Raw genomic sequence first — 24,633 nt, 5'->3', positions numbered from 1 at the left:
GAAAATGGGAGGTGCTGGCAGTAGATGTGGAGTCTTAAGAGGACCCTTGTTCTGACACCACTGGCTTTGTGCGTACTCATCCTCTGCTCCTATAGTCACTGCTCTTGGCTTCAGGTTTGGTTTGTTGGTTTTTTCCTGTTTGTAATTTATTTTCGTGTATTTATAGAGGATGTGTGGTTTGATACCAGGTAACAGAGATGGAAACTATGACTCTGAACTCATCAGTTGGGACAAATAGTACTGGTTAAAAAAGGGTAGTTTTAAAAAAACAAACAAACCCCACAGACTTAAACTTGAAGACCTTTACTTCAATTAGCAGTTGTTTGGTTTGTTTAAATCCAGAACAAGGCAGTCCTAGGCTGGGGTAGTAGCTGTCACCCTCCCACCAACCACGGCAAACGCATTATGAAAATAAAAACTCCCCTGTAGCAATAGACCTCAATGGCTCTCGTGAAGAACCGCTGTCCACCCGCAGCGTAGAGCACAGAGTCTCACCACCTGCATGACGTGGCACACCCCTGAGGGCCTCTCTTTCCTTCACTGCTGTGAGCTGGCTTCAGGTTCAGGCTGTGGCTACCAACAGCGGCTGCAGGAAGATCCTCAGGCTGGAGGTTCTGTGGCATTTACATTAGGTCATAGAACCACTACCACAAACTCAGGCTATGCATCTTCTGCAGCGATCTGGAAGAGAGAAAAGTTCCCCCAGGTTATCCTGTGAAGACCAAAAGCAAACTCATCTGAGGTGAACAATTCTGACTGGAAGCACTGAATATTGGTTGCTGCAGACCCTGTTTATGAGAAAACTTCCTTAAACCGAGTTCTACTGCCTTGGGCCCAGCCCATTGCAGTGTTAAGTGCTCTTACCCTGGTTTAATTGAGAAGGGGGAAACTCTTAGAGTCAATTTAAATCCTGGAATTACTGGAGTTAACACACGTTGTCTATGCCTAAAAGGTGCCTCAATAGTTAAGTACAAGCTGTTTCACACAGTTAAAAATAACAACCCAGTCTACCCAAGCCACTCAGAATGCAGCTTAATGCTTTTATTTATTTATCAAAATGCATCCAGCACATTCTAAAAAAAAAAAAAAAAAAATTAACGTTTTTATACTGTTTTGATGGCTTATATTAAATGGACACGTCTTCAGACAACATGAAGACCATTCTAACCAGACACACTATCATTAGTTTAAGGCATCTTCAATATGAAAAGCAACATGACGCTGTAATCTATCAAAATTCACATAATTTAAATGTTTTGTTAAAAGGAGATGGTTCATAATTAATTACAGTAGCAGACAAAATGCTGTGCATTGGCATTTTAAGAATCCAGAACATTCCCAAGTACCTGTCAAAACGGTGAAATAAAGTTCTCTTCCTGAGCCATGCTGGGCATCAGAGCAGCCTCCAACTCCTTCTGCTTCTGCAAAAGGCCCTGAAGTAGAGTATTAACATGAATGTTCTGTCTTCCTCATGCAACCCAAAGAAGTAACGTCACTGTTTGTTAAAACAGTTTAATTGTGAAAGCATGATGCTTTTTAAATAGACAAATAAAAGCAGTACAATGTAACACATTCACTAGAGAGAAACCTGAGTTTATCCCATCTTCTGCAAAAGACTCGATGGGTAGCAGAAGTAGGAGCCAGTCCAGTTTCCAGAGGTGACTTTTCTGCTGTATTAAATTTAACTTTCTTACTCCTCTGTGCATTGTCACAGCTGTAGCATTCCAGCCTGTTCTGGTACCAGCTTTTAGTCTTAACATAAATTATACTCATAAGCTAAAGGTTGGCATTGCCATTTGAGTTAGAACAGTGTCAGACAGTTAAGGATACACACATTTACTTTCAAGAGGTTAAAGGTTCCTGCTTTGTTAATGGCTCTCATAAGTACTAAACCCTGACTGTGACTTCTGCACTCCCTTTATCAATTATTATTGTTGTTATGGAGTGGTTTTGCATTTAGCTTGTTACAGCATGTTACAAAATGAAGTCATGCTGTAAAGTGCCCTAAATCAACCCAGAGCTGAGGGGATAAAAAAGTAAAACAGAGAAGTGGAACAAAGTCTGTCATGTGGTTTGCAAAGGTTAAAAAAAGGGCCTAGACACAAGTAATGTGAAATGCTTTAGTAGGGACAAGTCACGAGGTCTTTCTTTGCCTGTCCATGGACAGCCTGGTGGTGGCTGGCACTTGGCTTAGTCACTGTAGGCTACAACCTGCTGTCAAGTGGTTTCAAAATGGAGATGCTCTGGTATGTACTGACTGTAACTGGGCATGGATTCCAGAGGCTAAAGACTGGTCAAATATGAAGACTAAGGAATGGCCAAGTGTGTTGTGAATAGTTGCATATTCTGAAACAATCCAATATATGCATGCATATAAAAATTTTATAAACAGGACGATTATCTTCTGAAATAGAAAAGTAATCGTTGCTTTTTGCAAAGTGGAGTAACTGATGCTAAACAGGTGCCATCTGCAGGAGTGCGCACCCAACTTCAGCAGCTGACGAAGTCCTGTGTGCATTCAGCAGCTGGTAGGACATTTAAAAAAGAACTTGACATGTTTTCTGTTAACTCTCTCCCAGAGCCAAGGCCCACTGAAAGACTAATCTTAGCTGCTGTTAAGACCTGAATATACGCTACGCATCAAAAATGTCCCTAAGTGCCTGCCTCCTAAGTTTGCCAACATGGATATTATCACCTTCAACCTCTTTAAATAGCAATAGCTTTTGCTCACCTCAGCAAGTGCGAGGATCAAACTGCTCTGAAGGTGGCTTCACTTTACTCTTAACCAAAATACCACTGAGAAATGAAGCCTGAATACAAAATACTGAACAGCTGCAGATATTTAACAAAAATATTAATGAGCACTGGGGAAGACCAGACCCAGTGAAACCCATTTGGAAGACATTAGAAACTGGTAACCCTTCAGTCTTCCTGGGTTGCAACTTTTCTTAATACCTTGGAAAGAGCCATGACGATTTTTGCTTGCACAAGGAATTCATCTGCTGCCATAGCACAACGTACGTGTGGCAGAACTTGTGTCTTTCTAAAGCACAGCAGGTAATTAATAGCATTAACTATTGGTACCTTTGTTGTACTTTAGGCTGTCAAATTGTCTTCTCTTTATTTTACTATTACTAGTGCTGCCAGTAACAAAGTACTTGTAGTACGGAGCCTTTCAAAAACCATGGATGATACTGATATATGTTTGTCTTTAGTGTTCTACAAGAACAAAATGCAAGTCTAAAAGTGAATGTGTTTTCTTTGTCTTGCAGTCCCCTGTCAGGACATTTAGAAGCATAAAAGGAAGCTGTTCAGTGATTGTCCAGACCAACAGCTTTAATCTGTCACAGGCCACATCTTGTTGCCAACAGGTAAAGTATCAAATTCACTCATGTTTTAATAATAAGATGCCTGACTTTTTTCCTGGCATTCTGACTCCAATCAGGAAAATACATAACTTCATGGTTACCATCTTTTGGGCTCACCCATGAAATGCAGAAGTGAAATTTCATTAACAAGAGTTCTAGTGTTTTGTTAAAACATGATTCTTTTTCCCCTTGAAATTGAAACATTCTTATTATAAGCAACCCTAATGATCAAAACCTGGAGACTAAATGAAGCCATTCCTCTTGGCTTCAAGTTTTCTCAGATATTCCTCAGTTTCATAGCTCATCTAAGGACTAGAGAGTCCACAGTCCCTCTGGATGACACTCCAAATGTGGAAGTACTGCATGAAAAGCAAGATTAGTGAGAGGGAACAAAAGTGTAGAGGAGAGGGCCCAAACCTTAATCATGTATGATGAAAGAATTAATTAAAGGCAAATGCTTCTAACTATGCAATAGTTCGCAATATTCATTTGACTTTTAATGTATACATACACACTTCTACCCAGTAACATTTTGCTTACCTGTCGTAATTCTGACAATCCTTTGAGAATTGCTTGTTGTCTCTCTCTAACTGCATCGGGATTTAGAAGAGGATCTCTAACATGATCAGAGCTAAGAATGTGCCTTGGCATTTGGCAAGAATCTGAAAGTAAATGTAGATCAAATCAGTTAACAATACTCTTTATTGTTTTTTGTTTAACACTGAAGCAGTAGATTGTCACAGCTTGTGAAAATGAGGTTTTGATTGCTCTCAGATTACAATCACATAGATTGCTAAACCCAGATCAATACACAATACCTGAGAAATGCAGTTGCACCTCCTTAAACAGACAAAAAAGGCAAATAAAAGGGTAAGAAATATTGTTGCTTTTTTGATTTTTTTTTAACTTTTCCTGTTTTGTTTTTGTGTTCTAAATACAGAGCATCATCTATTTGCACAAGCTTTCTGCACAGTGCTGTGACACACACGGGCTACAGCAAAATTCAGTAAAAACAAATACCAAATAGTATAAACTGCAGCACTCGGTTCTAAATCACTGTAACACTGCTTCTCTTCTACATGAATCGGTTCACAATACATTTCAGTACCATTGAACTGTCGATACTGTGGGTCATGTGTTGAAGGTCTAGTCACTGGTGCATCTGGATCAAGACAATATACTTCATTTGTTCGAACATACGGAATAAACTGTGAAGAGGGAGGTCTTCCAGCTTCTGTAATGGGAGGAGGGGAGCTCCTCTGCTGGGGATCTGGCTTGGTATTTTTCTCTCTTCTACTACTGTTGTTATGCACCAAGAAATTAGAAATCTGTGTCTGGTTTTGTTGCATTTGGTGTAATCTGTTCTTTACTCCTGGAGTAGGTGGTGACTCAGACCTGTATGAAACAATTTTAGTTAAAAAAAACCCCAAACAATACAAAAGTAACAATTTTCTCATATAGGTAGAGACAGAGAATCCTCAGAGGACTGGACCTGTGCTCATATACTCTGCTTTCATACCTGCAGTTTGTCTGGTCTTGTGTGTTTTTCATAATAGACAATCAAGTGCATCTAAATTACTATTTTTGATAAAGCTCAGGCAGAAAAGCCTGTGTATTTCATGTTAGTGTAGTTATACAAGTAAGTGATGCAGTGTACTGACATACCTTTCTTCATTCACGTGATTCTTACGTAATTGTTCTTCCTAGGAGAAAACCAAGAAAGTAAATGGCAAAATAAAAAGCTCCATGGCCTGTATATTAAAAGCTTTCTGTTTTCAGGACAAGTTTGTTCTGAAGTTCGAAAAGGACTGTTTGACTGGGTTCAGGAGAAAGACATTTATCAAAGAGACTCGTAGTGTCTATGAACTGAATTGAACAAATGACAGGAGGATTGGCTCCAATTTTGTGTGTCTACGGCAGCATTAAGCTCTATCAACAATGTTCTCTATATTTTCCAGTTACCTTGCATTTGTAAGCCTGGAAGGTTCAGTCTGAGATCATGCTTATTAAAATAAAGGTCATGGTTCTAGATCTATTAGATCTAGATCTAGATCTAGATCTATTAACGCATCCCATGGTTCTTACGCTATCAGACAATGCTTTATTGTAAAACTCTGCTTGAAATTCCTTATTTCTTGGGTACAAATTTCTTGAACATTTACCTTTCAATCACGTAAGCACGAACTCTGACCACTAACCTCAAACCATCCAACTCAGTTTCACCAATCAATAGATCTTTAAAGGCATCTCTGAACAGTTCTGGATCCTCACGTTGTTTTTTTGAAATACACACAGCTTCTAAAATATGTGTGTGCAGGCACAGTAAACAAATGGCTAAACAGAACTGAAGTGGCCGGATTTTTTCTGTTGGAAGTTGTGAGAAGGGTGCTTATGTGCACATATGTATGGATACAGTGAGTGAGCAGCGAGGGGCAGGGAGAGAGAGAAGGTATGGATATATTCTAGAATATTTGCTTTAAATGAGAATTGTGTTGGTTTTTTTCCCCCAGACACAAGCTATATCAACGTGCTTTTACTGCAAATGGGTAAGAAATTACTCCACTAAGAAGGATGCATATCTAAGACAACAGAGTTACATTCTCAGTAATGCATATTCTTTTGTAGAAGTAAAAGTTCTCTTAATCAAGTAACTATCTGCACACTGCTTTCACTCAGGCTCCTTGTTTACATAACGAATCAATGGTAACGAGTAAGTGGGAGAATCAACACTTTGGAAGACTGAAATAACAGTAAAAGCTACGTCACAAAATCTGAATACATTCTTCTGATTGTGATGAAGGAAACAACACTGTAATACCATTCTTCACACAAAGGATAGTGAGTGGAAATTCTCAGTGCTTCAGTTACAGAACTGAATTCCCATCCAGGCAAAACCATATGGAACATGAGTGTTAAAGCCCACATAGTTACCTTTCTGCCTCTGTGTCCCTTAGGCCTTGCATTTATTTCTCCATGAGGTGAAGACGACCTGTCTGAATAACAGCCCTTTTTTGAGCAGAGATTCCATGGGTTGTTTCTTTCCACTAACTGAAGCAGCTCCATTTGTCGTCTTACTTTGTTTTCTTCCCTTTGTTTCTGTAGCTGTTTAGGGTATCTTTCCGATGCTGGAATGTATCTTTTCCCAGGCTTGTTTATGTTCCAGTCAGGTCTTTTGTTGTATTTTTCTGAAGGTTTAATTTGTCTTTCTTTTCTTGCATATTGTTCATACAGATCACTGTAAATGCCACCAGTCTCTTTTCCTGAATTTTTATCTATATACTGCATTTCCTTCTGGTTTTTTTTACTGTTAGAGGTTTCTTTATATTCTATGGAAATATCAGGCGATCCACAACACACAGTTCTTTCCTCAGCTGACTCAGTGTATGCTGAAGTGTTAAAGTAATCTACAAAAAATAATAAAGAAATTAGATTTTAACTCTAAGCTATTCATATAATTTTTAAATTACACAATACATGACTTGTGCATGTATCTGAATCTATCATTACTGATTTTATTCAAAAATTGATTGTTACAGTTTTATAATGTTTTTTATTCTTCTTACTGTGGAAGACAGATGGGACCAGTAGAAACAAACGCAATAAGGGGGGGGGGGAAGTAAACTGGAGTACAAAATCAAGTCAGTGTAAAGCAAAATCTATTTAAACTACATTATTTTAAAATGCAGAATTCTATTTATTTCCATCATTGTACCCAAAGGTAAAGAGCAAGCACAGCTTCTGATTAGTTTTTCAGCAAGGTGATGGTTTGTATTCATATTCACAGCACTATTGGGAATGACTGACTTTCCCAATCCTTGTCTTCTAATGGAAGTAGTTTGTTCCATTCTTAAATTATTAATAATCCAGCTTTCTTTACTAAGGGGCATCCCCAGAAGCATTATTTAATCGGTAAACTCTCCAAATTCAGAGTAAAATTTCTACCAGCACTGTCAAACCTCAAAATACTGTTGCTTAAGCAAATAGAAATAAAACCTCCAGTTCACATGTGAATAGCTGATACATTTGTAAATACAAGGCATAAAGTGACGGTAAGTTAGCACTGAATGTGCTCATTCACACCTCACCTACAACATTAATAAATGCTGACTAAGTTTGAGCTGGGTTTTTAAGGGTGCAATACACAATCAAGATAAAGACTGTGAAGTATTCTACCTGGATGGACCTGCAATTCTGTCAGGGTATTTAGCAAGCATTGTAGAAAGCTTTTCTAAACATCTGAATGTAAGCTCTTTTTCTAATGAGCCTGGTTTTGTAACTCCAGAATTACTGAGGATGCTTCTGCCAATATTTTCAAGGATTCATGAGGAACCCAGCCCTGCTCCATATCAAACCTGTGAACATTCACACTGAAGACTACAAATTCCTGTTTAAATGCCTTAATAAGTTTAGTCCCACATGGCTTGTGACCATGACTTGCTCAACACTGTATTTCAGACTGCATAATTTGACTCTGTAACTCTAAGTAACAACTTTATAGACCTGTAATTTATTTAAAGAATACAATGACATACTGTACTATACCAACATGTCTGTGTCTGCCCAAATGTTTCCTCTAGTTTTACTCCATTCTGAATGACAGTGATTTGGCTCAGTTTCACAAATACGCTATTCTACTGTCTTTCTTGAGGTGCATTGAAGTAATTGAATTTAAAGGCTGCATACCTGTCTGTACAGCAGTATCTTTACGAGGAGAAGCCTGCTGATCAATGTGACTCTTAATGTCATCAGAAAAATTATTACTTTGATGTGAAACGGCAGTATTACAATTTTCAAATTCTGTACAACCTAAAAAGAAGAATTGTTCAATTTAGTCACATATGTTCCATTTTAACCATGCTATCAAGTTATCAGAATGTTGTGGTTTAGAACTCAAAGGAAGACTGAGAACTATGGTTCAGATTTTAATACTGTCCCTTTTTCACTGGAAATCTAATTGACAGCACTCAGGGCTTGAATATTCCCTATGCACTCCTGGTAGTATCTTTATATTTCTTCCTTAATGCAATATTGCATTTGATGCTTACTGAAATACAATGATGTTCTGCATATCAGTTAACACTGGTATTTGGAAATAAGTAAACTGAAATGAAATTTGGTCAATGAAGAAAAGGCACAATTTCTGACCCAAATGCAGACAGGGAAAAAAAAAACAACAAAGCAAACCCACAAATTACTTGCACACAAACACCAAAGGAATGAGCAAACTGAATATGAAAAGACTTGTACTTGCCAGCACCAAGATTCTTCTGAAGTTTTGAAATGTCATGTCCCTTCTGAGCCAAGCCTTGAATGCGCTGTTCTTGTTTTAATCTCTGTGCTAATTCTTGAGCTTTCTGCATTGTCTGATAGAGCTCATTTCTCTTAAGAGTCACAAGTTCCTTAAAAAAAAGTGGTAAAAATATGTGATCATTTATTTTGAGAATAAAATTAAAAATTATTTACTCCCCATGTAATCTTCTTATTTTGGGTAAAGCTTTTTTTAAAGCAAACAAACAAAACCAGAACTAGTTGAGTGGATGCAATGTGTACCATAGAACTTTTATGACTATAAGGATATATTCAGAACCTCTGCTGTGCTAATAAAGGTGTTCAATCCTGGCATTAAAAAGCAAGCACCTAAATCCTCAGACTTATTTGGATATTTATCTCCTTTCTAGTAACTTCATCTTCTCCCAAATTCTGCCTGATTTCAGCCGCTTCTGACTTCCTAGATCATTGTGCCAAATAAAAGAAGTGTAAATAATAATTTAAAACCCACCCTCCTCCTAAAGGCAGAACATCCCTAAATATGAGGGCGACAGTTTCCGGGTTCCAGGTGCAGGAGACTGGGACAAGGAAAATCTCCTGTCCAAACCCCTATTGCTGTCTCATCCCTACTTCCTATTGCATTTGCAGGTGGAAGCATAATGTATTTTCAGAGCTGTGCTATTACAGAGAAAGATGGCTTTTCCAATTTTTTACCAGTTTGTTCCAGAATCTAAAAGCAGATGCTATGTTTCCATATAAAAACTCAGAGAAATCACAGATCTGTATTTCTGCAGGTTTTAGACAAGGGGGTGTGTTGGAATCTCCTTGTCTTATGACATGGAATCTGCTACTGTTCCAAATATGAAGCAAACCATAATAGCTGCTACTGTGCCAACAGGATGAATAAAGCATCAGACAAGGCTTTTAACCTTTTACTAAGGTAAGAATGTATACAAATGCAAAATCTGAACTTAGAACTTTTGGTTTAACTTGTAAAGGAAAGGAGTATGTAAAGCTCACCAGTAGTTAAAGGACAAAGCTCTAGAACATATATTTAATGCAGAGTGAAAGCACATCCAGTGAGAAACTTCATGGTACTGAAGCATCTTAAAACCACTGAGTCACCAACAACAATAACTGGATCACATACTCTGATGTGATCCAGTGATGTTTTCTTATTTATTTATCACAGTGATGTGATGTTTTCTTATTTATTTAAAATTTGCATTTTGAAATGCATTTCAAATGACAGTGCCATTTTTGCTAGTTATTATTCCTCTTCCTGAAAAGACCCTTGTCTGAAAAAAAAAAGAGGCTCACCTTAAACTTGTGTGCTGTTATAACTGAGGAAACAGACTTTGATTTCAAATGTCTAAATTTCTGACAGTTTTCATTTTCAAAACAATGAGATGACAATTTGGAAGGTGAAGAACAAGAAGCATTTTCCTCAAACCCCAGTTTTATTAGACTGTCTGCACTAAAGAAAAAGCAAAGCCCCACCTCCTTTTGTTTTTGTTTCAGCATATCTTCTTCAAACTGCTTCTGCATTTGTTCTTTTTCTCGTGCTAAGCGCAGTTCATCCTCTTGTTCTTCCCATTTCCTCTGCTCTTCCTCCAGTTGTTTCTTCTTCCGGTTTTCTTCTACCTGAGCCATTATTGCTTTCTAGTAGCATTGGGGAAAAAAAAAATAAAATTAAAAGATACAACATTAAGGCATTAAAAGCTATTAAAAAAATCAAGACCATATATTTCAAACACTTTTTGTTTCTTTTAATTTCTCATAAGGCAGATAGATGCCCTCTTCCTCTTTAAGTTTTAAAAAACACTTTAATTGTAGAGAAATGATGGTTTAATTTTTACCTTAGGTACTGTAAGTAATATTTTGATCTAGCAGAGTAACAGTTTGACCATTACATTTATACTAAGACTTCTTTAGACTGAGACATCATCATGCAGATACACGCTCAGCTAGAGTGCCACAGATGTAATGTCAATGACTGTAGATAAAAATTTAAAGATTCATGGAGTGGGCACTGGCAAATAAATATCAGTTCTCCTGATGACAGTGGAGACTGAAGAAAAACGCACACAAACCTACTAGACCTCTAAAGGCTGCATGGCACCTCTTTTGAGGCAAGAATTCAGTTACAGAAATGCCACCATCTCTGTACAAATGTTAAAAGCAACCAGCAGAGTCTAACTGTATTACCATGAAACAACTGTAAATATGTAATCTGAAGTGTAAGAGTGCTTCACTGGGTTTTGGTATTAAATCTCATGTTTTATTCATGAGACAACACTGTCTTTCATCCTTTCTTCTTGTTAAAATAGTGTCAGACTTGAAAACAAAAGTTTACCTGATGTTCTAACTGCTTCTGCCGCCTCCTGTCTCTCTCTTCAATCTGAGCAGGGTCCAGGAGAGCTGTCATTGAACGGAGGAAACTGTGAACAAAGAAACATGTAGATGTTTTTAGTCATCAGAAAATAAGTGTAAAGACTTTCTTAATTAGAAACAGTTTTCAAGTAATATTTTCATACTGAAGTTATCCCATTATGTTAATTCACGTTTATGAAATTCATTTTACTAAAGAAGAAAGTACAGTTATTTGCAGTAAATTTCATTACTGAACAATGGAAATACTTGTGTTTTGCAAAAGTGAAATATCAGGTATTTCTGAAAAAAGCAAAAGCCAGATGAGTAAGATCCAAATATCAGATTTAAAGAACTTAATTTATTTTCCTTTTTAAATTTCTCAGGAGGAATCAGAAATGTTCTGGCTGGGAGGATGATTATCCTGACAAAGCTCACTCACCTGGCTTTCTGACTGTGTTCCAAGGCACTGTTTTTAGCAGCTTTTTCTGCATTTCCCACCTTTAAAGGCATGAGACTGTCTGAAGCTGCAGGTGAAAAAGGGTGAATAACAGCAGTCAGCTCCTTAGGATCCGGTGACAGGCAAAGACTTTCAGGCTGCTTTTTGTACATTCCATTTAATGGGTGTTTTGCACTAGCATTAAGGTGGTTCTTTAAAGAATCAAAATGCACTGCCCATCTGTCATGCTCTTCAGCCTAAATACCAAGCAACAAAGAAACAGAGAAGCGCTCAATTATGCTGTTTCTATAAAGTACGGTAACAAAACAGACAATGCACCTTTTGTAGGACAGGAACATTTGAAAAGCTCTTTTATGGAGCTACAATACAGACAGTAGTTAATTCCCTAAATGAGAAAACAGAAGTGTCTCTGTTGCTCTAAATGCAAGTCGGATGAGAAGATACACTGCTGATCCATATACTTGGACAGTAAAAGTGTATTGCTACTGTATTTTCAAGATTCAGCGTTTTTTGGTGCCATCGTGGTTTGGTTGTTTCTTTTTTTTTTTTTTTTTTTTTTCAATTTATATTACTACTCCAATCCACAGTTTTTCTAATAGTACTGGGAACTGCTTGATTGAGAGATCAGTTCCCTGTCCACCCTGTCATGCTCTCCTCCTGTTGTGTGCATACTCTGGCAATATGAGCAAGCAGCATCTCTTACACTGTCCTACATTTATCCCTCCATTTTAATTCTGGACCGTAGCAGAATTAATGTGCTTTGGGCAGAGATATTAATCTCCAAATTCCTATTTTTAGCTAGACAGGCCTGTTCTAAAATACGCCTTCTTTCAAAATCTCTGCCATCCACAGCAGCCACCACTGTACCCTAGACTGTACCTAAAACTTCTGTAGAGGTGACATACTGGGTTCAAGTCTCTCTTCACCACCCAGACTTATTTTCTGGCTCAGTGTTGGTCATTGGAACATTCCAATATATCACTAGTAAAAGATTTTTACCTAAGGGCCTTTGTTTTTGCTATAGGTACGGTTTTCTCTTGACTAAAAGAACAGTTTCCCTGGAGGGACTGGAGAATGGCTGCCTCAGAACTTGTATTCTGCAGGTTAAAAAATAACATAGCCTGATATAATAAACTTTCTGTGAGGCCTTAAACAAAAATTCCTTTGTGTCAGATAAGCTTCACACCTATTTAAAAAAAAAACCAAGAAAGTCATAGTCCATACAATAAGAATCCAAATTATTCTTCCTCCTGTTCCCTGAGTTTTGTTCCCTTTGAACTTTGTAATGTGTAAGCAGATCAGAGTGGATGGAAAATTTACTCTTATGCAGATCTGTGGTGCAGTATGCAGGAAGGTTGTGGGTATAATGCAAGACCTAAAAACAAAAGATGTAGAGAAAATGAGATTAAGTGCATGTTAACTTCCTTTCAAAAAGAGGCTGGAAGGAAGGTTACTGTTAGGTTACTAACTGGTGACTGCAACCATCTTCCCACAGCACACCTATCAAATTAAAAACCAAGGTGGGTAATAAAGGAACCTTTCACAACTGTATTCCTTTCACAGTTTAAACAAACTCAATTTGCAAAGGAAAGTTGATACATTCCACAGTTCAAGAAAAGCACAGACTTGTGTGCAGGTATGTAACCTGCCTTGGCAACAAGGGTTTTTTTTGGAGGGTGGGTAGAAAAGCTCTCTTCTAATATTACTAACTACGGAATTAATGAAGAATTTCTCTAGTAATCGTCTAACTATACACAATTTACTCTCATGCTTTATTTGAGAGTAAAAAACATAGCCTTTTAATTCGGAAGGCCACAGGCTATTAACATTCATATCAATGAAATTTTGGTAACGTTCACTAATAATACAAAACATCTCACAAGGTGAACATATCTCCTACATGGTGAAAGATATAATCCTGGGTTAAAGCTGCGTACAGTAATTTGGAAATCTGTATTCCAGCACTAGTAAAATCTCGCTGCATGTTTCTTCACTTCAAAAGACAAAGTCTTTGGCAGCATGTGTCAGTATCAGCCTGTGTAAGAAAGCAAAGTATTCAAGTTACCTTGAAACTACTACTAGTAGAAGTAGGAACATATAAAAGAAAAAAGTCAGCTTCTATATGAAAAGCCTCCAGGGCTAAAAGCTAAATTGACCATATTGTCCAACAGTATTAAAAGTCTCTTCAGGTATTCTACCTGCAAAGTAATTATATTTGCCGCTGTTTCTTTCTAAATCCAGCATAAGAGACTTACATTCAACTGCTTTGAAAAACCAAAGGGTTAAAAAGGTAACGCTATTTTCTTCAATACTTTTTTGAGAAGCATTTAAAAAGGTTTTGTATTGAGTGTATGTGTATTAAAATACTATTTCTAGAAACAGGATTTGAACACCACTATGACACACTGCAGTTTTCTGTAACTTGCCTTCTCTTATCTCCTTCTGTAATCTACAGAAAATTTCCTTTTAAAAAGTGTGTGGCCGTTGTCTCTACAGCGCCTTCCAAACCCCAGTTCTTTTGCTCAGTGGTGGGAAAGAAAAAAAATATAGCAGTATCATTGCCTTCATCTCTGCAGCAAGCACTGTGACATATCACGTGAGACACATGTAGTCTGTTCTCTGTCACTGCAATACCGGAACAATACCGGAATGTTTGATTAGACTGTCCTATGGAGCTACAGTGAAAACCTGGACATGCTCCAGGTAATCACATCTTTGTTGCTACTCCATTAAGTCTAAAATGTCGTATTTTATTTCTAATAACAGAAATGTGGAGAAAAACTTCTCTTATTCCAAAAAGGCCCTCTAAATCACAGATACCTTTAATAAATCAAGTTTTTCTTCTGTTTTTTGTAGCTTAGCTTCTTCCTTCTGTTTGTCCAGCTCTTCAAGCCACTTCTGTCGCTCATGCTTCAAAGCACTAAAAGGTTGTTCCTGTGGCACAGCTTCCTGAAATAAGGTAAGTGCTAGCCTAGTCTCTTCCTTGTACAAAAAATTCAGTAGCTTCTCTAGTCACATAATAATGACTTGGCAGAAATCTTTGCCCTCAGTTGCCAGGCATAACTCGGCTGTTCTCTTGCACAAAAAAAAAAAAGAAAATGAGTGGAAGTTTGTAACTGTAGCAAGTGTCTGACTGCTCCATAAAAATGTTTCAGTTAGGAAGATGCTAAATAAGCCAATCGTTGGTCCATCAGCCTCTCACTCCAAAAATACCCCTTACTTCTATATATCATGAATAAAAATCCCTTCCTTCTTCCTGTGGTTCACTGCTCAGTCTGTGTTCCAGGTAGATTCGCCACCATGATCTAATCAGTAGTAATCTGTCATGAGTAAATTCTAAATACCATCTTCGCTCTTTTCTGCTTATTAGTGGATATCTCTATTATTTAACAAACTCAATTAGCACTGAGAATTTTCAGTGCTATCTAACAAAAAACACTCTTCAATCAGTGACTACTAGCAATAACTCAAAAACTACTTCTTGAATCTTTTGCCATCACTATATTTTAGGTCTTCTATTTCTGATAGGTTCCTACTTTTCTTATTTCTTTAATGTGTGCTTAAAAGCTAATTAACACTTAATCTCACACCTCTAGTACTGTTCCTCACATCAGCTTTGAAAATGCAAAGTCTCCAAAGCATCAACATTTTGATAAACATTCATTCAGACACAATTCTTTAGACAGAGCAAAAAGGTCTACTGAATTCTTCTCGTTCCTACTGAACAGACACATCTGTTGTCAATAAGTAAAAAGACAACTGCATGCAATTTAAAATCTTGCTCTGAAAGCAAATGCTGTGCAACTGACAGCTGGTAAGTCAGAAGAACCATGATCAGAAGACTGCCCAGCTGGAGCAATTGAAATATTCACTGGAACTTTAGTAGTATGGACAGAATTTTCTTCAGTGGTAAAAACTGAGTCAGCTGGAAAAACTGTCTGCAAATGAAGTGACTACTTTAAGACTTACTCAGCTCACCTGTTGTTTGTATTTAATAGCCTTTAACATATAATAAGCAAGTAAATTATACTTCTAGAAGTTACTATTCGTTAAAACTTCAGCCAAAACTTGTAATTCATACACATCTCGTATCCAGTATTTCTTAGTAACACAGATTGAAACCAATTCTTAAGGGGCAGAGCAGTAACTTTTATAGGAATGCTGAGTATGCCACAAAAGCAAAGCAATTTGCTTCTGCTATAAAAACTGACAGCCGGTACAAACCTAACTTCTGTTTTGTGGCAATCAATTTCACTGGAGAAGTCTCATCTGAGTACAATATATTTATCTGACACAGCATTTTCAGAGTGACAGCTGACTTTTTAAAAGGCAAGTTAGACTAGAAGTGAAAATGCTATGCTTATTATTACTTAAGCAAGCAAATATACATGACAGCCCATGGACAATATAAATAAATACATGACCAGGAATTACCTTTGATACTGTTCCTCAAAACAAAACTAGAAAATATTTATACCATTCAGTTAGGAATCAACCTAGAAGGACACAAATGGATTTGTTCATGCTACAAATATCTGACTTTGTGAAGTTACAAGCTGGAGTAATGTGAAACGGAGTTATAGGAATTCATGTCATAGAAGAGTTTAAAGTGACCACTGAGACTGGATTCTACTGGATTCATACAGAAAAGAAAATCTCGTATGAATTAGAAGTTAAGTTGGCCTCGAACAGTGCTGTGTGGAAACTGTGTGCTCTTTTGTGTTTATTGATAGCCTTACCGTATCTGGGTCAGCTGGTTCCACTTTCTCTTTCTGGATTTTATTATTGCCAGGTTTTTCCCAGAAATTACCCACTTCTTCCAAACCTTCTTTCAGTTTCTTTTTCAGTGCTACCTGTTCATCTTCAAAAAATCAAACTCTGGTTAAGAATTCCTAATACAGACATTACCAGTTTCTTAAAAACAAAACAAAACAAAAAGCAGTGCATGTCTGTATTTTGACTGTAAAATGGACTTAACAGTAATAGCCTACACATGACTGTGCATCTGAGTCTCTGCCCAGAGATACAGAGATAACTGGGGAATCTCCCTGGGAAGACTACAATACACTGAAGGCTTAATTTCCCCCGTGAAAGAGGGAAAACTAACAAATAACCATGTATGTAAATTCTCTCAATTTTATTGTACTAGTCTTGGACTAGTTTAATATTATTAAAACCAATGGAACTATACATGAAAGCTACTGACAATGCAGAATCAAACCCTGAAATGAGATGGTCTATACTCCAACTGAATTCAGAACACAACACTCCTGCATGTGAATCATAAACAGCTTGTCAAACAGAATTTACTACTGTGTTCCATGTTTTTCTACAGAGATTCCCCTTGGTTGGTGATGAGGCAGGACTAGAAACTGTTTCATGTTCAAACTGCAATTTGATATATTCAGTCACGCTTGTAGATTAGGGTGATGCTTTTCTCACTAAAAAACACATGAATTTGTTAAGAATAATGACTATCAACTACTGGCTGAATATAAAGAAACCAGTGGCAAGTCACTCCTAAAATAGTAAGCATAACTGAATATATTCTTTGTGATAATAGCTATTTGGTTAAGAAACATTTCTGCAAGAATTTATAGATAATATTTGCATAAAATTATGAAATTCAAGAAACTGAATCTGTCTTGGAGACTAATAAAACTGGGTCCTTTCCAATTTGTAGCAACTGCACTGATGTAAATAAATTTAAAAGAGCATAAGGAACAGACATTTCCTGCCATCCTGAATGTAGTAAATTGACCAGAAATATATTCTGTTTAAGTACCTAATTCCTTCTTCCATTGGGTCTTCTTAAATTCTAACAAGGCTTTCTCCCTTTCTCTTTCACCCAACGTAGTAAAGATGTCAGCAGGTTTCCATGAATCCTTTCTAGAGAAAAGGAGAGGAAAAAAAGTAGTTTTACCTCAAAAGCGAATCTGTTGATTTTAAAGGTAACTTTTAAATTAGTATTTATAAAGATTCTTACGGTGATTAAGAACTACACCACCACTCTATCAAAGACATATGTTTTGTAATCAGTAATCCATATCTACGTACGTTACTTTCTGTCCTGGCTGTGGATCTGCTTCTTGTTTCCTGCCTGAATCAGAGCTGGCTTCATCTGGAACAGATGAAACCTCACAAGCTTTTTGGAGTAATGTTACAATATTTTCCTCTGATGCCTCAGTAGTAGCTGTGGTAGAATATTAATATATTAAAATATATATATAAATATGACCATTGACCTTTCTTCAACATTGAGTAAATACTTCAAAACCAGGAGAAATTTGCAATTTCTCCACTATTTAACACAACTATTGTAATGTTAAGGCACATTAAGTTCCAACTTCACAGGGTATTTTTAGAATGCTAGACTTACAGTAACTTACTCTTGGCTAAGAGTTCAGCCTTTGGAACTTTATTTAACTGCAGTGTGTCTTATGGCAAAAAACTGACCACCTCCATTGGTCTACAAACAGGAAGATATACAATAGTTCTTATGCTTCTAAGTAGAGGAACGGGAAAAGAAACCCACAACTATTCAACAGTTAGGCAAAAAGATAAATCTTTGGGCCAGAGGACAAAGGCACTACTGCTCTTGAGACACACAGACCTGAACTCTTCACAAAACTAGGAGGGCCTATCTTTTTGAGGAACTGGGTTGTTCAGTGGGTATTTTTCGTTCTGGTTTGTGGTTTTCCCAGACTCCTAATGGTAATGGTACAGTGCAGTTCTACTATGTTCTTTTTTCCCCAATGTAAAATGGTTTCTTTTTTGCATGAAATATTGACAGAACTGCTTGCAGTTTTGCTCTTCAATAGAATATATAAACAAGCAATACTTAGTTTTTATTGTTAAAATTACCAAATGCATGGTTCCTAACAGTAACAGGCAATTTCACATCAATAATAGCAAACAGTATTTTGTCTGAGATTAAACATGCAAGTAACATCTCCACAGAATGCAAATAAACTTAAGTGATGAACTCTGAGTTAACCTTTCGTATTTTGCTGTTTCCATGAAACTAGCTTAAGTATCGGTATCTTACCCATTTCCTCTTGCTTCTCATTATTAGTCTCAGAGATGCTTCCAGTTCCTTCTTTTACAGTCATCAGAATCTGCTGAAGCTGTTCTTGTGTTAAACACACGGAACTACTTAGGTCTTCAGTTGATATACATGGGTTTTGAGGTTTCTGTTTGCTTTTTTTAAGAACATTAGGATTCTCTGAATCATGGTATCTGTTTTTGTTACCTCTTTGGAAAATCAAAGAGTGGTCTTTAGTTGTGGCTTCATCTGAGGAGTGTTTAGTGACTTGAAGTTTTTCACCTTTTGTTATTGATAATCTTGATTCACTCCTTGGTTTTGTTAAGTTTTCCTGCTTGATACAAGCATTTTGCGTTGACCTCAGAACATGCGCAGTATGCCTCATTCTCAATGCCTGCTTAGATGCTCTGCCTTTGTTACCCATCTGTTAAAGCAATAAGATTTGGCCATAAATTAAATAAGGAAATATAGTTGAAAAAATTGCATGGGTAACAAATACAAACAAGACTTAAGCAACAAGTCAAGTGTAATTTTTCTTCTCTCTTACATGAATAGAAACTAACTCAGTATAAACTATTCAAGTATCTATCTTCATGGGTACGACGAATACCTTGGAGGAGAATACAACACCTAAATGTGAATATTTAAAATTGACAGTATGATAAATACCTTCATGCAGCAGAACATTTAGAAGAATTAACAGACATTAATTTTCCTTTTCTTTGGTGTTTCTGATGCCTGGCTCCAAACAGATATATGTTTTCACCATTCAGCCACTATTATTTCAATGTCAATTCTTCTATTCTGTACTAAAGTTTTATCCTTTTCAAGGTCCTTGATCTACAGTTGTAATTATCTCCTATGTATTGAGACCTTTTTCTGCTTTGTTTCTTTGCCCAACCCATTCCAGTCATAGAACTTTTAATTAATCCTTTCTAACAGCTATTAAGAACCTGAGAAGTCACAGAGTATGAAGTTGGAAGGGACCCATAAGTACATATTTATCTTTCACAAATATCACTGATTACAAGCATTTAGACTGTTCAAATGTGTTCTTAAATTTCTGTGTTAACTAGTTAATTTGTATGCTTTAAGTAAAGAAGTAATTTTTTCCACTCACCTTCACAGGAGGCTTTGATTTATCTTTTGGGAAACAAGCACAAACATATGAAAGAAGTGGTTAAAAACAACTTCCTCCTGAAAAAAAATCTTGAGAAATTAGTAAACTGTTATATTCATCTGATTTTTGTAAGGTGGGGAGAGCGGGGGAAAGTACTTCCCTGTAACATCTGCCTCAATTTTATAATTTTCCTTTTTTTTCCAGAATACACACTTCAAAAGTATGTTGGGGAAAAAAAGATATATTCCAGTAACTGTTTTCAGTTTTATACTGATCTAATAGAATTTTTGTGTCAGTCTGATCCTCCCCTGCTATTCATTGTTTCTCAGACAGCTCTGTGGTAATGGCTTATTTTATAAGTGTGATTTTTCAGTTTGCTTTCTTGTCACACCCTTCCAGGATAGTCCTTGCATCCAACCCCATCTTATATGATGTTACCAGTCTCGATCACTGAAAGCCTAAAGAAACAATGTATAATCACATAAAGAAACTTGTATAATCACACTATCCATTACTGTTCTCCTTACCTATGCCCCGAAATACTCCTCAGTCTTTTAACCCAAATCTTTCAGGATGCATAGATGTGTAGTGGCCTCAATAAGTACTATGTTTGATATACTTGTTAATAAAGATCATAATATTGACACATAGATGGGATGTGGTACTCAAGAAATTATGCACATAGAATCCTAGAATAGTTAGGGTTGGAAAGGACCTTAAGATGACCTAGTTCCAACCCCTCCGCAACAGGCAGGGACACCTCACATACGGTAAATGGGAAAGGGTGAGAAAATAGCAGCAGTGATATGATAGTGGAACACATCTGTTGGAAACAAGGCTTCTTCAGCTGCACTATGCAGTTATTGCTCTGGCAGTGGTTGTTGCATATTTTGCAGTGGTAGCACCTATACCTTTTTTTTTGTGCATCATCAGTTAAAGACAAAGTGGAAAACACTAACTTCTTAAAGCCTTCAGACCCACACTATTAATAGTTTCCAACCTAGATAAACATTTTAAAACTTAAGACAACTGAACTGTCTTGCAGAGACAGCCATTAAATCCTGAACCATCTTGGTTATGTTTCAGTAGCAAAAGAGTTCTGTGGCCATGTTTATCACTGGGTTCTCAAGCATTCATCCCTCACTGGAGTAGGCAAAAGTCACTTTTTGCTTCTTTCTGGCTATTCAGAACCTTAATAGTGGGATTCTATGTGCAAGGCAAACCTAACTTCGTTGTGGAAAGGAGAAAGAAACATAAATAGTGTCTTTGCCATCACTGGGGGGGGATGCATAATGTGGCTCCAAAGTGCTGCTTGAGGGTTATTTTCTTGGTTTATTTGTTTGGTGGTTGTTGGTTTTATTCCCTGTGTAACAGAGAAACAATGAGTAGCACCTTAAACTACTGCAGAATAACCCTACTTTAGCACCTATGACTATGAGCAATAGTTGACAGTGCAGAAAAAAAAAATTCAAAAGTAATGTGATGCAATTGTTTTATGCAATTCAACTCACGGAAATGCTGTTTATACCAGTTGTATAAACATGTTAAGCTTGTTTAAGGCTAGTTCAAAGTCAGAGGTAATGCTTTATCTTAGAGCCCTATCCAGCCAGTGATGCTGAAGATCATTTGTAGCATTGCTCTTTGAGGTGTTGCAAGGTTCCCAATAGACGGGTATTCCTAAGTGACTCAGAATACCCCACAATGCCTCATTAGACACCTTCATGGTAAATGCAGAAAATGAAATATAATTTAGGGGCACTAAACAGAATATTTCTATATCCTGACTGCTATATAGAACAGTCAGGGAAAGTGGACTTGTGCTTGTATAGAAACATACATCTGACAAATCACAAAAATAGAATTTATTAATGCTTATTATGAGCATATACTGGAAAAGTCTATTTCAGGTGGTAGTAATGAGAGCTAGCTTAAATAAACTATAAACATCAACTGCTGAATATCAAAGCTGCTTTAAAGTCAGAAATGTGACTAATGATATAATTCTGTGTAAATGAAGCAGAGTTATTAGGCCTCTTTTTCCTTGGTAAGTAAGGTGCTATAATTACAGAAATTATCAAGTTATGCCAGCCAATATATAAAAGTATTTAACTTTTTATGAACGGAGAGACAAGCTGTAAAGAGTCAAGATTATCTGCCAGTTGTTCACCAGTGGAAAGAGTATACAGAAGGTCATTCTCAACCTACTGTTCAGTAACAAGTTGGTGAGCAAGAGACCTTGTAATTAACAATGCAAATATATTCTTCCTAATCTGAAAAATATTTGAATAAAGCTGTGCTGCACATTGCTTGGATCTCAGATTTAATTTCAAGAAGCTTTAAAGATTACTTGAGATAAATGATTTTAAAAAATACCATAAGCAGCTAAAATTAGCCTAGGCTTTCCATCCAGCACTTCAGTTTCAAGCTTCAGTCCATCACTGCAAAATAAGAGAGAAGGGAATCTGAAATTTTAAGTACTCTGATAATGGTAAGATTTTTACATAAGTAACAAGAGCAACTGTACATAATTATAACACTATATTTACTGCTGGTCCAGATGGTCTTTCATACCCTCCAAGCTTCCTATGTTTGTGAGAAGTTACTTAATATGAAGAAATCGACAGCTCTTGAAAAGGGTATATTTTTATTACTGATACCAGAAAATTCGGTTTTGCATGTTGCAAAGTAAATCTTCATGCTGAAGGTGCCACTCTGTATTTTTATACACAGCAATACGCCGGCCTCAAAAATTTAATAATCCTACAATATCAACTGTCAGGTACAACTAAAATCATAGATGCTAAAAACGCTAAACACGTCTCCCTGGGTGCCAGTGCTGATCACAGAGGGGCTGTATGCTGCAGACAGTCTAACTGTGCTTCTCCGCACAGCTCGCACGCAGCCTTCTAACCCGTAGGACAGCACAGAGGTGCCTGAAGCTGTAACTCCAGGCGGTCAACTCGCACTCCGCAGCCGAGCCGAGCCCAGCACCATCTCCTCTGTAGAAGCCGTGCGGCTGCGGGAAGATCGCAGGAAGCGGCCTGGTTCTGGCGCGGCCACCCGTGAGCCGGTACGGGGCCGCGGCCACAGCCGGGGGTGCCCGGCTGGATGTGGTGCTACCTGCTCACCCTGCCGGGGCACGGCGCTTCCAGCACCTCATTCCCCCGAACCACCCTGCGGACCCCTTCCGCAGGCCCTCCCACGGGAAGAGTCTGCTACCCCTCCCCCGGCTTTGTCTCGGAGACCGCTCCCCTCACCAAAGCCTCAGCCGTAACGCGGGGGGGCCGAGGGGCTCCCGCCAGAGCCGGGCAGGGGAAGGCCGGGCAGGGTCCCGGACCGTGAGGGTCCGAGGCCGCCCCTCCTATGCCACGGTAATGGCTCCTGCTGCCAGGCCCGGGAGTCCTCCCCTCCCTGCCCACCCGTCTTACCCCAGGTTCATGGCTCTGCCCGGCAGCGGAGGCTGCGGGGCCGCTCGGGACAGCCGCGCACCGCCCTCTCTCCCCTGTGTACTGCGGTCTCCAGCCCCGAGCAAGGATCCGGGAGCCGATAGGCTTCCCGCCGAGCGGCAACCGCGCCAATGGAGTCCTCGTACACTACGGGTCCTGCCGCAGCGAGGCCTTGTGGGGGATGGAGTCCCGCCGCCGGGAGGCTCCGCCAAGTGCCGCTGCGGCGCGCGGCAGTCCTGCGAGCCCTCCCAGCTGTGGAAGGGCGAACGGGGCTGTGTGGCGGGGCGGGGGAATGGTGGCGCGGTGAGGGACGGAAGGATGGGCGCGCTGCAGCGGGAGGGGCAGCGCGGGTGTGTGGCTCTCCGGCCTCCGGCGGAGTGGCCCTTCGCCTTTTCTTTCTTTCTTTCCCGTGGTTGGTTTTGACAAAGCGAACAAGGTAGGGAAGAGGGGCGTGCGGCTGAAGGCGGAAAAGGAGCGGCAAGCGAGCGGGTTCTGTGCCGAGCCGGTGAGGAGCTTCACTTGCCCACCGCGGTGCTGAAGCCGTGCGAAGAACGGCGGCCTCCGGATCCCGCCGGGAACGGGACGGTGGATGCGCCAAGTAGCTGAGGACGGAAGAGCGGCTCGAGGGCCGCGCCCCCAGCACGAGCTCCGGCGGGGACCATTTTCTCCTCCGGTGGGTTTCGTCCCGCACTTGAGCTGTCTGGGGCGGGCGGCTCTGTCAGGAGGCGCGGTGGGGCTCGCTGTACTTGCGGCTACCGCAGTGTTTCTGAGTGCCTGGCTTGTTGGAGCTTGTGATGTCGCCCTTGGCAATCGTCGCTGCTTTCCGTGGGTCCCCCAAACCACGCTCTGGGGGTTCGTGGGTATTCGTGGACCGCTTCTGACGCTTTCGAGAAGCGTATTAGGAACTGGATGTTAAGCACTGCCCGCGTAAACGTGCTAAGTTAACTGAACCTACATTTTGCCTCATTTTTAGGGAAAGCATTTTCAACTTACGTAAGGAGGATTTGGCTGTGTTGGAGAGTATGGTCAGCTTCAATAAAGTGCTTCAAAGCCCGTTTAGATCTTCTACTCTTCAAGATAGTATTAAAGCTTACTTTTAAAACCAGTGCTTACTGAAATCCTTCATTTCAAAGGACGTCAAGATCTTAAAGACCTGTCTTGAATAGTCTTGCTTCTAGATGTAGTTAATTTTGTCTGGCCACAGGTGCCGTATATTTAGGGGCAGTGGTGACTGCAGCTGACAATAATAGAAGTTTTGCCCTTTTGAGACTACAAAGAAAACAAATGTGTTTGTCAAACATATTCATCTTTCTAAACTTTTGGTGTACGTATTTTTTGGGGGGGGATTTGGGGGAGGTGGTCTCTGTTGGTATTCATAATTCCTTCTAATTAACAGTGGTTATATACCAATTAAATTATGTTCTCTTTAATTCCCTCAAAACACTCAAAGTGAGGTGTTAAAAACCCCTTAACCTTACTCATTTTTTTTTCACTATCCTACTTCTCCCAAAACTTACATCATTGAAATGAACTGTTACCACAGAAAGATTAAATCC

At 38.8% G+C, this 24,633-nt stretch overlaps 1 protein-coding gene and 1 long non-coding RNA gene across 5 annotated transcripts; one reads left to right on the top strand and one right to left on the bottom strand.

Annotated features, from left to right (window-relative positions):
- Positions 1 to 287: 287 nt before the first annotated feature.
- On the bottom strand, positions 288 to 23,232 carry CCDC66 (coiled-coil domain containing 66). 4 transcript variants are annotated; one of them, XM_065687609.1, is made up of 19 exons: positions 23,060 to 23,223; positions 22,005 to 22,069; positions 19,632 to 19,654; positions 18,515 to 18,935; positions 17,524 to 17,659; positions 17,252 to 17,355; positions 16,206 to 16,327; positions 14,287 to 14,415; positions 11,449 to 11,702; positions 10,993 to 11,077; positions 10,137 to 10,298; positions 8,620 to 8,767; positions 8,052 to 8,174; positions 6,300 to 6,772; positions 5,034 to 5,071; positions 4,477 to 4,763; positions 3,909 to 4,030; positions 1,347 to 1,433; positions 288 to 681 (listed from the first exon to the last, which is right to left on the bottom strand). In XM_065687609.1, exons 1-18 carry the CDS (start codon positions 23,068 to 23,070, stop codon positions 1,350 to 1,352), a joined length of 2,787 nt encoding a protein of 928 aa, XP_065543681.1. In that variant the 5' UTR covers positions 23,071 to 23,223; the 3' UTR covers positions 288 to 681; positions 1,347 to 1,349. The 4 variants fall into 4 exon arrangements, with proteins under 4 accessions (XP_065543681.1, XP_065543683.1, XP_065543685.1 ...); XM_065687611.1 differs by lacking the exon at positions 14,287 to 14,415; XM_065687613.1 differs by lacking the exons at positions 288 to 681; positions 1,347 to 1,433 and having other exon boundaries at positions 3,916 to 4,030; positions 4,569 to 4,763; positions 23,060 to 23,232.
- LOC136018400 (uncharacterized) lies at positions 14,025 to 19,690 on the top strand. The gene is made up of 3 exons (XR_010614386.1): positions 14,025 to 14,169; positions 14,323 to 14,425; positions 19,640 to 19,690. It is a non-coding gene; the product is annotated as an uncharacterized LOC136018400 (long non-coding RNA).
- Positions 23,233 to 24,633: the final 1,401 nt, after the last annotated feature.

Source organism: Lathamus discolor, chromosome 7 (genome assembly GCF_037157495.1).
Source record: "Lathamus discolor isolate bLatDis1 chromosome 7, bLatDis1.hap1, whole genome shotgun sequence".
NCBI lineage: Eukaryota > Metazoa > Chordata > Aves > Psittaciformes > Psittacidae > Lathamus > Lathamus discolor.
The sequence above is the reverse complement of the archived record's forward strand: the minus strand, read 5'-3'. Positions and strand labels throughout refer to the sequence as shown.

What these genes read in the sequence shown, in the direction of transcription:
- CCDC66 (XM_065687609.1), bottom strand. An exon ending in GAACACAGTCAGAAAGCCAG is followed by an intron (nt 11,078 to 11,448) that starts GTGAGTGAGCTT and finishes CTTTGTTCACAG; the next exon opens with TTTCCTCCGTTCAATGACAG. An exon ending in ACAGTATCGACAGTTCAATG is followed by an intron (nt 4,031 to 4,476) that starts GTACTGAAATGT and finishes ATTTACTTTCAG; the next exon opens with ATTCTTGCCAAATGCCAAGG.